The sequence below is a fragment of the Spermophilus citellus genome (genome assembly GCF_964194105.1).
Source record: "Spermophilus citellus genome assembly, chromosome: 3".
In the NCBI taxonomy this organism is placed as follows: Eukaryota; Metazoa; Chordata; class Mammalia; order Rodentia; family Sciuridae; genus Spermophilus; species Spermophilus citellus.
Genome location: NC_138184.1, coordinates 174,473,219 through 174,487,712, shown reverse-complemented (window position 1 = coordinate 174,487,712; position 14,494 = coordinate 174,473,219). Strand labels below are relative to the sequence as shown.

Below are 14,494 nucleotides of genomic sequence, written 5' to 3'. Positions count from 1 at the left end.
CGAGACCCTGTCTCAAAAAAAAAAAAAAAAAAGGGGGGGTGTGTGTATGTGTGCTGGAGATGTGACTCAGTAGTTATATTAAGCACCTCTAGGTTCAATCTCTGATACTCAAAAAATAAAATAATAAAAAGGGCTGGGGAGCCAGGCATGGTGATGCATACTTGTAATCCCAGTGGCTCAAGAGGCTGAGACAGGAGAATAATGAATTCAAAGCCAGCCTTAGCAACAGCAAGGTGCTAAGCAACTCAGTGAGACCCTGTCTCTAAATAAAACACAAAATAGGGCTGGGGATGTGGCTCAGTGGTTGAGTGTCCCTGAGTTCAATCTGCAGTACCAAAAAAAAAAAAAAAAAAAAGAGGCTGGGGATATACCTCTGAGGTAGAACACTTCTGAGTTCAATCCCCAGTACCAGAAAAAAAAAAAAAAAAAGAGTTTTAGGTTTTTATTCTTCTTCTTCTTCTTCTTTTTTTTTTTTTTAGTTATAGATACTTTTATTTTATTTATTTATTTTTAGGTCGTGCTGAGGATTGAACCCAGGGCCTTGTGCATGCAAGGCAAGCACTCTACCAACTGAACTATATCCCCAGCCCAAAAATGTCTCTTTTTATTAGTGCATTATAGTTATACATAATAGTATGGTTCACTTTGACATAATCATAAATGCATGGAATATAACTTACTCCATTTAGTCCCTAGTGCTTCTTCTTTCTCTCCCTTCCTTCCTCTCGTTGTTCCCATTCTCCTATTTATTTATTTATTTTAAATTGGTGCTTATATATATATATATATATATATATATATATATATATATATATATATATATATTAGTTGTATATGGACATAATACCTTTATTTTGTTTATTTATTTTTATGTGGTGCTGAGGATCGAACCCAGTGCCTCATACATGCAAGGCAAACGCTCTACCGCTGAGCCCCAGCCCATAAATTGGTGTGGTATATTCATATATGTAAATAGCATAATTTTGACAATTAAAATTCCACAGTTCTTCCCTTTTTCTGTCCCTCGCCTCTCCCCTTCAACTCCCTTCCTCTACTCCACTGATTTCCACTTTCTATTTTTGTGGAATCCCACCTACCCCCTCCTCCCCGCTTTTCCCTTATTTTGCTTCAACTTCTGCATATGAGGCAAAACATTTGACAGTTGACTTTCTGAGTCTGGCTTATTTCACTTAGCTGATGTTCTCTAGCTCCATCCATTTACCAGCAAATGCCATAATTTCATTCTTCTTCTTCTTTTTAAAAATATCTTTATTTTATCTCTTTATTTTTATTTAGTGCTGAGGATCGAACCCAGGGCCCTGCACATGCTAGGCGAGCGCTCTACTGCTGAGCCAAATCCCAAACCCTCATTCTTCTTTATAGCTGAGTAAAACTCCAATATACTTGTGTGTGTGTGTGTGTGTGTGTGTGTGTACACATTTTCTTTACCCATTCATCTGTTGACAGGCACCTAGGCTGGTTCCATAGTTTGGCTGTGTTTATGTATTACCATAAATGTTGATGGGCCTGTTTCACTGTAGTGTGCTGATTTTAGTGTTTTTTTTTTTTTTTATAAATACTAATGATAGTGGGGATATTTTGGATAAATACTAAGGATTGGGGATAGCTGGGTCATATGGTGGATCTGTCTTTTTTTTTTTTTTTTCTTTTTGGAACTGGGGATTAAATTCAGGGGCACTCAACCACTGATCCGTATCCCTATCCCTAGAGACAGGGTCTCACTCAGTTGCTTAGTGCCTTGCTTTTGCTGAGGCTGACTTTGAACTTGCAATCCTCCTGTCTCGATCTCCCAGGTTGCTGGGATTACAGGCATGTGCCACCACACCCGGCTTATTCCTAGTCTTTTGAGGAATCTTCATACTTTCCAAAATGGTTGTACTAATTTGCACTCCCCTCAGCAATGTATGAGTGTACCTTTTCCCCCACAACCCCACCAATATTTATTATTATTTGTATTCTTTTTGGTACTGGGGATTGAACTCAGGGGCACTCAACCACTGTGCCACATCCCTAGCCCTATTTTGGGGTCTCACTGACTTGTTTAGTGCCTTGCCATTGCAGAGGCTGCCTTTGAACTCGCAATCTTCCTGTCTCAGCCTCCTGAGCCACTGGGATTACAGGTGTGAGCCACTGTGCCTGGCTATTATTTGTATTCTTTTTTTAATATTTATTTTTTAGTTTTAGGGGGATACAATATCTTTATTTTTTATTTTAATGTGGTACTGAGGATCAAACCCAATGCCTCACACATGCTATGTGAGCACTCTACCACTGAGCCACAAACCCAGCCCCTACTATTTGTATTCTTGATGATTGCCATTCTAACTGGAGTGAGATGAACTCTCAATGTACTTTGATTTTAATTTCCCTGATCACTAGGAAAGCCTTTAGCTCTTTAATTAAATGTTATGGTGATATAGCTCAGTTGGTAAAGTGCTTTCCTTGCATGCATAAGGCCCTGAGTTCAATCTCCAGCAACACACACACACACACACACACACACACACACACACACAAATTGCCTTCTCTTTTCAGACCATCTTTCCAGCAGGTTGCTGGTTTTTAGTCTTTTTTTTTTTCCCACAGATATTATCAGGCTGAGGGTATAGCTTAGTGGTAGAGTGCATGCATAGCATGGACATGGTCCTGGGTTCAATCTCCAGCACAGGAAAGAAAAAAAAAAAAAGCAAAGAAAAAGAAAATAAAAAAGAAATTCATCACCATCTATTAAACATGCTATGTGTTTCACTTGTTTATTTTCTGTCTTCTGGCAGTAGAATGCAAGCTCCATGGGGGTAGGGAAGTTTTCATGTACTTCATTGGCTGCTGTAGACTCAGTACCTAAAATAATGCCTGCTACATAAAAGGTGTTTGGCTACATATTTCTCAGCTAATTTTATTTACTACTATGTATTGAAGATTTACTTATCTTATTTGGTTATAGTACTGATGTGTGAACATTGGTATCAATATTCTTTCCATTTTTTTCAGATGTTGTAATTAAGTAACTTACCCAAGATTATGCAAAAGTTAAATAGCCAAAGGGGCTTTCAACATTAGGCTGAGGGAAAGAGGCTGGTCACAAAAGCCCACTTAGTATATGATACTATTTATATGAACTGTCCTGATCAGGCTGATGTATAGAGACAAGGAGGTAAATTCATTAGTGGTTGCCTAGGCCTAGGAGAGGGAAAATGGGGAGTGACTACTGATGGATATGAAATTAATTTTAGGGGGAACAAAAATGTTTAAAAATTAGATTGTGTAGAGATGTGTAACAACAAATCCTATCATCATGTATGACTATACTGCACCAATAAAAAATGTGGGGAAGAAAAAAAAATGTTATATATAGTTAAAGTAAGATGTTAACATTAGGGAATATGAGGGGTATGTGAGGACTCTCTGTACTAATTCACAACTTTTCTGGAAATCTAAAACTTTTTTTTTTTTGTACAAGGGATTGAACTCAGGGTCACTCAACCATCTAGCCACATCCCCAGCCCTATTTTGTATTTTATTTAGAGACAGGATCTCACTGACTTGCTTAGTGCCTTGCCATTGCTGAGGCTGGCTTTGAACTCCCAATCCTCCTGTCTTAGCCTCCTGAGCTGCTGAGATTAGAGGTGTGTGTCACTGCATCCAGCCATGGAAATCTAAAACTTTTAAATAAAAATTTTATTTAAAGTATACTAAAATAATTAGATAGTAATGGTGGTTACCTAACTCCATGAATATATTAAATGCTATTGGATTTTATACTTTAAATGGGTGAATTATGTTGTGTATAAGTTGTATCTCTATAAACTGTTCAAAAATAATAAACTAAACTGGCTTCAAACTCAGATTTTTTTTTTTTTACTTCAATGCTTCTGACTACCTCCTAGAAGCAGCCATGACCGAAGAAATGGCTGGTTCTGAGATTGGATTAGGGAGGCCACAGTTTCCTGGAACATCTTGTGCCAGAAAGGAAAGGGGTGCTCAAAAAACGAATGGGCCATATCTAAAGAACACTGCAAAGTTAATCTCCCCGGTTAGATTTGAGACAATTTAAGCATAAAAGGAAAAGAAGAGAAAAGAAAAATGAAAAGTGACAGTAACTACTGTCAATGTTGATACCAAAAGTATAAATGCCAAAAACAAAGAAAAAACAAAGTAGGTGGATGGAGAAAATGAAATTTCTTGTTCTTTATTTTTTTTGCAGTGCTGGGGATAGAAGCCAGAGCCTCAAGTATGCTAGGGAGGAACTATACTACTGAGCTTCATCCCCACCTCTAAAAAAATTCTTCCTTACAAAAGGAAGGGGCTGGAGGTGTTGTTGAGGGAAAGAGTTGAGTCAGTGCTTATTGTAAAGGAGGCCCTGGTTGAGTACTCAGTATACACTTGTGTCCCTACCCCTCCAAACACTTGAATGTGATTTAATTTCCATAGATAGGATGGCTGGTCTGGGAGTGTAGCTCACCAATAAAGATTTATCTACGACCTGGGCTCAATTCCTAGAACTGCAAGGAAAAAAAAAAAAACTAAGTAAAAAAAGTAAATAAGGAAAGAGTTGGATAGTCATGATGGTTGATTTAAGCAAGCAACATCAATGGATGCTAACCCATTAAAAGATTGTTAGGGAAAAGGGAAAAAGATATTCACAAAATCTCAAAGTATTATCCCACTGAAAACTTTTTGTTTTTGTTTTGTTTTGTTTCTTTGTTTGTTTTGAGGTGAAATTCCTATAACATGTAATGAACAATTTTAAAGTAAACAATTCAGTGATTGGGGACTGGGGTTGTGGCTCAGAGGTAGAGCGCTTGCCTAGCATGTGCCAGGTGCTGGGTTCGATCTTCAGTATCACATAAAAATAAATAATAAAAAAATAAAGGTATTGTGTCCAACTACAACTAAAAAAAATTCAGTGATTGGTATTTAGTATATTCACAATGTTGTGCTACCATCACCTCTATTTAAAATAGCTTCAAAATATTTTGTCATATCAAATGGTACCCATTAGGCAATTGTTTCTCCTTTTTCCTTTTACCTCAGGTGCTAGCAACCACCAATCTACTTTCTGTAGATTTGACTATTCTGTATTTCATATAAATGGAATCATCCAACTTGTGACCTTTAGTGTGTTTGGCTTCTTTCACTTAGCATAATATTTTCAGGGTTTGTATTGTAGCATGTGTCTGTACTTTTTTGTTGTTGTTGTTCTGGTGATTGTACCCAGGGCCTTGCATATGCTCTAATATGCTCTACCACTGAACTACATCCCAACCCCAGTACTTTGTTCCTTTTTATGAATGAATAGTATTGTATTATGTCAGTACTTCATTATTTTTTTACAATTTTATTTTTTTTATGTGGTGCTGAGGATTGAACCCAGTGCCTTGCATGTGCTAGGCAAGTGCTCTACCCCTGAACCACAACCCCAGGCCCCTTCATATCATTATCATTATAATTATTATTATTTAATATTTTTAGTTGTAGATGGACACAACACCTTTATTTATTTTTTTTTTATTTAGTTTTACGTGGTGCTGGGGATTGAACCCAGTGCCTCTCACATACTAGGCAAGTGCTCTATGACTGAGCTACAGCCCAAGCCCTACTTAAAAAAATTTTTTTTTTTAGTCATAGATGGCCACAATACCTTTGTTTTATTTATTTGTTTTTATGTGGTGCTGAGGATTGGACCCAGTATCTCACATGTGCTAGGCAAGTGCTCTATCATTGAGCTACAACCCCAGCCCCTTCATTACTTTTTATGGCTAAAAAATATTTCATTACATGTATGTACCACAATTTGTTTATTCATTTGTGGATGGACACTTGGGTTGTTTTCACATTTTGGCTACCGTGACAACTATAGCTATGAACATTTGTATACAAAGATTTGTTTGACGACATGTTTTCAATTCTTGTGTATTTATACCCAGGAGTGTAATTGCTGGTAATTTATGATTAGCCTTCTAAGGGATGGACAAACTTTTCCATAGTAACTGCACCATTTTACATTCCTACCAGCTATATGGGAAGGTTCCAATCTTTCCAATTATGTGAGGGTTCCAAAATTCTAACCAACAAGTATTTTCCTTTTCTTCCTCCTGCCCACCCTCCCTTTTCTTTTGCAGTACAGGGGCTAAACTCAGGCATGTTTACCACTACTATATCCTTGGCCCATTTTATTTTTTTGAGACAGGATCTTGCTAAGTTTTTCATGTGACCTCAAACTTGGGATCCTTCTGGTTTAGTCTCCCAAATTTCTGGGATTACCTATGTGAGCCACTGCACCCAGCTTATATTTTTCTATTAAAAAATCGTTGTCATCTTAGCAGGTGTGAAGTGGTATTTCATTGTGGTTTTGCTTTGTGTTTTGTAATGACTAGTGTTATTGATCATCTTGTCAAGTGTTTGTTGACTCACCTTATGTTTTTGGAGAAATGTCTATTTAAATCCTTTGACTAATTTCCACACAGACTACTTTTTAAATACAAAGGGGGAAAGGGGGGGCTAGGGATGTGGCTCAAGCCGTAGAGCGCTAGCCTGGCATGGGTGCAACCTGGGTTCGATCCTCAGCACCACATACAAACAAAGATGTTGTGTCTACCAAAAACTAAAATGTAAATAAAATATTAAAAAAAAACAAAGGGGGAAAGGGTAGTTTTACTATGAAGAAATGATGAAATGTATCATCACCAATAATGGAATAAACTGATATCACATCTTGATGTACTAAGATGGAAACATATCATCCATAAGTATTCCTGACAAATTTATTTATATGGAAACAGAAAATCCAAATTGAGAAGCATTCTGCAAAACAGTAGAATGAGATTCTTTAAAAAAGCCAATGTTATGAAAGAAACTCCCCTTTCTCCCCCCAAACACAAACAAAAACCCAGGAATTATTCTAGGCTAAAGAAGCTTAAAAAATCATGCCAACTAAATGCAATGAATGATGCTTGATTGCATCCTGGAGTGGGAAAAAACATCAGCTAAAAAGGATATTATGGGGATATATTGAAAATGTGAATATGTATTAGTATTAAATTTTTTGAGTGATAATGGAATTCTTATTATGTAGGAGAGAAGTACTTAGTGGTAGAAAGCAACAGTGTCTACAAAACACCTCAAATGATTCAGCAAAATAAACCATACACACATACAGAAAGGAAATGTGGAGAAATGTTAAAAACTGATTAAAATGTGTTAATGTGTTTATGGCTGCTCACTATACTTTTCAGTAGGTTTGATAGTTTTGAAAATAAAATACTTGAGAAAGTAAAATCTCAATTCCAGCAGCATGTTTTGTTGGGCTTAATATTTTTAGAGTAAGATTAACCATTTGGTCGGTTAAGGAAACAGTTGTATAACCAAGGAGGGAGTTAATGATCAAGATGTTTATCTTTCAAAACTACTGTAATTATTTAAAGAAACAAGAGAACACTGTGATTATCATTCTTGTGTCACTATCAACTTTATTCACATTTTTATTAGGTAGCCTGGTTAAGTGGAAAGTGGAACCACACAGGCCTGAATTTGGATCCTGGCTGGGGTGAACTATTTAACCTCTCTAAGACTCAGTTTCTTCATTGCAAAATGGAGAAAATAACTACTTGGCGTGATTGTAAATTGTTATCACATGGTATTTACAACGCTGGGTTTCATTTAATGTACAGAAGCTTCATGCTACTTTCAACGCTATCTGCATCTTTTCCTTCATTAAACTCATGCCGTCCCTTGGGGTATGCAAAGGTGAAAGAAAATGACTTCTCCAAGGTCACACAGCAAATCCAGGACCCAGGTTTCCCAGCTTTTGGTCCAGTGCCCTTTCCACGCCCGCCAGAAGGGAGGAAGCGGCGCTCATGGGGATGCAAGGATGTAGAGGAGCAAAGGGAGAGAAGAGGCCGCGGGAAGAGAGGTGGTGTGAGACCCGCGGAGGCGCGGGTCAAGGAAGGGCGCATGGAGAGGCGTGCAGCGCGACCGGCCGGGGTGCGGACGGGAGAGGCGGTGGCTGCAAAGGGAGGGTCGCGCGGGCAGGGGGCGGGTGCTTAGGGAGGCGGTCGGCCTGGGCCGGCCGCAGGGGCTCAGGAAGCGGAGGCCCAAGCCTTGGGCTGGGGAGGGGGAGACTGGGTGTAAGTGGACGCCAGTGAGTGTGGGAGGTGGCCACTTTTGCATAGGTGGGCCGGCCGAGTGGGCGCGGGGCTCGGGGCAGGGGCGCGGCGCGGGGGTCCAGATCCCCCCGACCAAGGGCCGGTGAGTGGGGGCGGGGCGGGGGCGGGGCCGCCCGGGGGCGGGTCTTATTGGGCCCCCGCGGGAGCGGCGGCGGCGGCGGCGCCTGCGCGGTTCCCGCCTCCTCCCGGCTGGCGGAGCTAGTGGAGGCTGCAGCCCAGCTCGGTTGGGCTCCCGCGTCGCCACTGCCGCCGCCGCGAAGCCCCCCGCCCAGCTTCCGCCGCGTCAGGATGAGCTCCCGGAAAGGTGAGTGGCCCGCGGCGTTCCCTCCTTCCAGCCACGCGGCCCCTTAGGCCGGCCGGCCCGACCGTTAATGTGTGTCTTGTCTTTCCCTAGTGCTGGCCATTCAGGCCCGAAAACGGAGGCCGAAAAGAGAGAAACATCCGAAAAAGTGAGTCCACGCTTCGCTCATCCCCGGGCCCCCACCCCCGCCCCGTCGGGGGCAGTTCGCGACCGCGCAGAGGAAAGTTGCCGGGTTCTTCGGGCCGGCGGGCGGGCTAGTCCCCCGGGACGGCGGCGCTCGGTTCCTGCGCGCCCGGCTGGCGACCGGGGGGAGGGGCACCTGGGCCCGCGGCCGGCCCGCGGAGCATTCCCGGAGCCCAGACCCCGCTGTTGGGTGGCTCAGGCCGTCGGAGGCGAGCGGGGAGGGGGTCGGTGAGAAGGCGCCGGGCGTGCGCGCCCCTCCCTTGCGCTCCCGGCTAGTCCGGGGGTCTCGGGCCCTTCCCGGGAGGGACCGCGGCTCCGGCTTTCTACTCCGGGTGCACCGGGTGCGGGCGTGAGGCGACTGTGCGGCTCCCACCTGGACAACCCGGCCAAAGAGGAAGAGGACCCGAGTGTGTGAGAGTGTACCGCCTCCTCTTCCTCCGGGTCCCCGCCTCTCGGCCTTTCTGCTGAAAACCGAGCTGGTTGTCAAAGTGGTTTGCCTCGGGCGTGTTCCTGGCGCGAGTTCAGCTCTCAGACCTGTGCGTTTCGGCGCTCGGGTTTTATTCGAAACTTTCTGCTTGGGTCGAGTGTGACTTAGTGCGCGGCGGCCGCTATCGGGTCTCCGGCTGCGCGGGGCGGTGGGCGTGTGTGCGGGCGGGCTGCCCTCGCATTGTGCCGAGGACTGGATCTGTAGCCTGGTGATATTTCAGAACGTGCCAGTGCCAGCCACCTCCAGCCTGGCCTCGCATCCTAGTTGTGCGGCCGCTGCCTGAGAAGCTTTTCCTGGAGAGCTGCTCGGAGACTGCAGGGCGCCTCTGGGTCGGCCCCCTTTCCTCTAGCTGAGTTCTTAATAACTACCAGCATTCAACATTGTTACATCTTACTCAGTTTTGTAGTTTCGCTCTTTCTTTTGAGCAAGAAACCTGTGTGGTAACTTTGGTACTTTGGGAAACGATAGTCTAGCATCACTATCATCTTTAATAAAATTGTGAAAGCATTTCTGTTTGTTTCCTTTGGGGGGTACCCTGCAGCACTGCTAGACTTTTCCTTTTCGTGTTGGTTGATGACTAGCTAATTTCCTATCCATTGGTGGCATCTAGGAAAACTTTCAAAAGTCATTACTTATGTGTTGATCTTTTATGACTGGACTTTTTGTTTTTCATTTAAAACTAAGTATGAAAGTATTTTTAGGGGTTCACAAAATGTGAATATTAGTACCTTCTTAAATATCTTTTAAAAAATTATTAGGGAAAAGCACCTGCTATTATTAAGTACTTGAAGGACCAGAGAATAAATATTAGACATTGAGTTCTCTCCGCTTTGTGCCCCTGCTTTGCGGTACTGGAGATTGAAGTCATGGGTTCTTTACCACTGAACTACATCTTTGTCTCCCCCCCCCCCCCTTAAAATTATTTTTTAGTTGTAGTTGGACACGGCTTATTTATTTATTTATTTATTGTGCTGAGTATTGAGCCCAGGGCCAAGCATGTGGTAGGCGAACACTCTACCGCCCAGCCACAACCCCTGCCCTGGCCCTTTTTGTTTTTTTTTATTTTGAGACAAGGTCTTGGGTCTTGTGAAATTGCTTAGAGCCTCATTAAGTTGTTGACCAAACTTGAGGTCCTCCTGGAGTTATTGGGATTACTGGTGTGCAGCACTGCTTCTGGCTGGATATTGGATTTAAAAAAATATTTATTTTTTAGTTGTAGTTGGACACAATACCTTTATTTATTTATTTATTTTATAAGTATTTATTTTTTAGTTTTTTTGGTAGACACTATGTATTTTATTTTTATGTGGTGTTGAGGATTGAACCCAGTGCCTCATGCAGTGGTAGGCGAGCGCTCTACCACTGAGCCACAACCTCAGCCCCTTATTTATTTATTTTTATGTGGTGCTGAGGATCACACCCAGGGACTCAAACATGCTAGGCTGCTGAGCCACAACCCCAGCCCCCCTCCCCCCATTGAATTTTTAAGGTGTTGAAACAGTGGATTTGCTGGGCTCTGTGGTGCCCAGGGCCTGTAATCCCAGCAGCTCTCAAGGCTGAGGGAGGCTGAGGAAGGATTGAGAATTCAAAGCCAGCCTCAGCAAAAGCCAGGAGCTAAGCTACTCAGTGAGACCCTGTCTCTAAATAACATACAAAATAGGGCTGGGGTTGTGACTCAGTGGTTGAGTGCCCCTGAATTCAATCCCGGTACCAAAAACAAAAACAGAACTAAACAAAAACAGCTAGTTATGAAATGAACTGGCTTGACTGCAAGGTAATTAGCAAGTAGAAGGGACCCACCCCAAATACACAACTGATTTTTGAGGCACTACCATTTCTTTGAAAAAAGACATTTAAGATAATTGCTTCAGACAGGGGTAGCTCAGTGGTAGAGTGCTTGCGCTACATGTGCAAGGCTTGAGGGTCTATCCTCCCTGAAGTATTCTCCCCCCTAAAAAAAAAATTGCTTGATAAAATTTATTCATGTGTTAAATAAGTATTTACCTTAGGAAATTGTGAGAGAGCTTTGAACAAGACAGCTCCTCATGAAGCTTATGTTTATGGAGATGTGGGAGAACCACAGAGGATGACAAATAAGAAAGATAATTTCAGATTAGGACTAGAAAGAAAATTATTTTGGGGCACCTTCAGTAATACTTAGTGTAGATGACATTTGAATACTGTGCCAGTCACTGCTGATTGCTTATGTGCATTTATACTTAGTGAGCTAGGCATTAAGAAACAGGGTATTGGGCTGGGGATGTGGCTCAAGCGGTAGCGCGCTCGCCTGGCATGCGTGCGGCCCGGGTTCGATCCTCAGCACCACATACCAACAAAGATGTTGTGTCCGCCGAGAACTAAAAAATAAATATTAAAAAAAAAAAAAAGAAACAGGGTATTAACAACATGCCCATCTTTAGGTTGAGTCGAGGCAGCTTGGGAGCAGAGTTCTTATTCAACTCTGAGGAGGTGACATTTAAGTAGAAGGTAGAATGAGGAGATGAGAGTGTGGCAAAGGCCTGGGGAGGAGTGGGCTGGGACAAGGTTAGGGTGCCAGAGTGACTCAGAGGTAGATCAGAAGCAGGAGTTGGAGTGTTTAGAGCCCCATCGGCCATGGAAGGCTCATGTCTGGGAGGGAAAGGGTCTGGTTCTTTTTTAAAAGAGCATTGACTGATATGTGAAGGATAGGTTGTGGAGATGGGAATTAGTAATAGAAATTGGGAGCTGGCCTATAGGTGGGAAATGAGGTCACTTGCATTGGATGCACGGAGTGACACTAGAGGGACTTCAGGAGACTTGTGGTCTTGAGGTATTCCTCACTTTACAGACAGTTCTGCCAGTTAAGGTTGCACAGCTTTGTCTGGATCAGAATTCAGCTCTCCTGATGCCTACCAAGTGCTTTTGTTTTTTGATGAAGTCTCCAGAGGAGAAAAGGAGTTGGTCTAATTTTAAACCATATTAATATTAATATGGTAAAGTAATTATGTGACTGTATGGGCTTGGTTTGATGCATTGTGATTTACTTTTTTAAAAAAATCTAAATTTATTTTTGAGATTGGGTAATGCTATGTTATCCAGACTTTTCTTGAACTCCTGGGCTCAGGTGATCCTCCTACCTAAGCTATTATTTTGTTTATTTAGTTATTACCCAGTTACCCAAGTAGCTGGGTTGTATGCCACCAGGCACAGTTCAGTGTGATCTACTTTTGTGATTTTTCTACTTGTATATGCAAGCTGGCTCATCATTAATTTTAGATCATTCAAGTCCATGAGCTTTATGAGTTAAGTCAATTCTTAGAGACTCTTTTTAATTGTTAGTAATATTCTCTATTTAGTTGAGCCAAAATTTTTTTAAAAAATTTTTTTAATATTTATTTTTTGGTGGACACAACATCTTTGTTTGTACGTGGTGCTGAGGATCGAACCTGCGCTGCACGCATGCCAGGCGAGCGCGCTACCGCTTGAGCCACATCCCCAGCCCGAGCCAAAATTTTTAATTTTTGCAGTGCCGAGGATTGAACTTAGAGTCTTGCACATGCTAAATGCATCCATGTTCTACCACTGAGGAATACTTTCAACCCAAGTCAAAATTTAAATCTTGTTATATTGTTCCAGTAAGTTTATTTCGGTAATTATTAATAATACTATAATGCGAGTAGCAAGCAGCAGGGAAGTACTTTAGTGTCATTCAATCATGAATTTTTATGATTTAGCTAAATCTTACAGCTTGGTATAGATTTTTACCTTAGGGCATTTGAATATGTATGTACATTAAAAAAAATTAAGGTTCATTCATTTGTTGATCCCCTCATCCCTCCCCGCCCCTCTTTTTGAGGTGTGGAAATTGAACTCAGGGCTTCATGCATGCTAAGTATGTGTTCTACCACTGAACTACATCCCCAAACACATAGTCTTTTATTGAGACATAATTGCCATAATATTAAATTTATCTTGTAGTGAGTTGGGTGTGGTGGTATACTCCTGCAGTTTGGAGGTTGAGGTGGGAGCATCCCTTGAGTGCAGTGAGTTGTAGACCAACCTGGGCAACAAACAGGCCTAATAAGGTACTTTTTTAAAGCTGCAATTCACTGAGTTTTAGTCCCTTCACAAGGTATGTATAGTTATAACTATTATCTAATTCCCTAAAGATTTTACCACTCCAGGAAGAAAGCAGTTACTCTGTTTCCTTTAACCACAGCAATCACTGCCTGCCTTCCTGCCTGCCTTTTCTTTGCCTCCCCTTTTTCTCTTCTCTTCTCTTTCTTTCTTTCTTTCTTGAACTAAGGGTTGAATTTAGGCCCCCAGACATGCTAAGCTAGTGCTGTACCACTGAGCTACATCCCCAACTTTTTAAAAAAAATATTTTTAGTTGTAGATGGACACAATACTATTATTTTGTTTATTTAGTTATTTAGTTTTTTTATGTGGTACTGGGGATGGAACCCAGTGACTCACTTGTGCTAGGTGAGCGTTCTACCACTGAGCCACAACCCCACCCTTTTTTATTTTATTTTGAGATAAGGTCTTGCTAAGTAACAGGCTGACTTGAATTTGCCAACTTCTAGCTTCAGTCTCCTAAGTAGCTGGGATTACCCAGCATATGATTACCCATGTATGACTACTGATGTACTTGCTGCTTCTATGGACCTGCCTATTCTGGATATTTCATATTAAATAGAATCTCGTAATATGTGACCTTGTATTTAGTTTGTTTCTTTAGCATAATGTTTTTAAGGTTCATCCTTTTGTAGCATGTTTTGGTATTGTATTCCTTTATTTTGCAAGTAATATTCCATTACATTGAATAATACCACCTTTTGTTTATCAGTTCATCCATTATTAGGCATAGTAGCTGTTTCAACTTTTGGGCTGTAAATTTACTTTTGAACTTCTTTTAAAACTTTTTATTTTGGGATAATTTGATTCACAGAAGTTGCAAAAATACTGCAGTATTTTCATTCAGCTCTCCTCCCATGGTGGTATCTTACAAAACATAGAATATTATAGACCAGAAAATTGAGATTGATACAATTTATTCTTTTTTTCTTTTTGGATATTGGAGAATTAAACCCAGGGGCACTATACCACTGAGCCACATCGCCAGCCGTATTTTATATTTTATTTAGAGACAGGGTCTTACTGAGTTGCTCAGCGCCTCACTTTTGCTGAAGCTGGCTTTGAACTCGGGATCCTTCTTCCGCAGCCTCCCAAGCTCCTGAGATTATAGGCATGTGCCATCATGCCTGGCACAATTTATTCTTTTTTTTTTTTTTTTTTTTTTGGTGGTGCTGGGGATTGAACCCAGGGCCTTGTGCATGCTAGGCAAGAAAAATTTTG

The 14,494-nt window shown here is 41.7% G+C and overlaps 1 protein-coding gene across 10 annotated transcripts in view; it reads left to right on the top strand.

The window, feature by feature from the left end:
* Positions 1-7,877: 7,877 nt before the first annotated feature.
* SRPK2 (SRSF protein kinase 2) overlaps positions 7,878-14,494 on the top strand; it is a gene marked incomplete at its 5' end in the record, with an annotated part of 239,643 nt that continues 233,026 nt past the window's right edge. For 3 of the 10 annotated variants that reach the window (XM_081286030.1, XM_081286028.1, XM_081286034.1), the window contains 3 exons: positions 7,960-8,004; positions 8,193-8,490; positions 8,581-8,635. In XM_081286030.1, the coding sequence (XP_081142156.1) occupies positions 7,975-8,004; positions 8,193-8,490; positions 8,581-8,635 (383 nt within the window). Of the gene's footprint in view, positions 8,005-8,192; positions 8,491-8,580; positions 8,636-14,494 lie in introns of those variants that run through there. The other 7 variants (XM_081286031.1, XM_081286029.1, XM_081286033.1 and 4 more) reach the window with 5 other exon arrangements.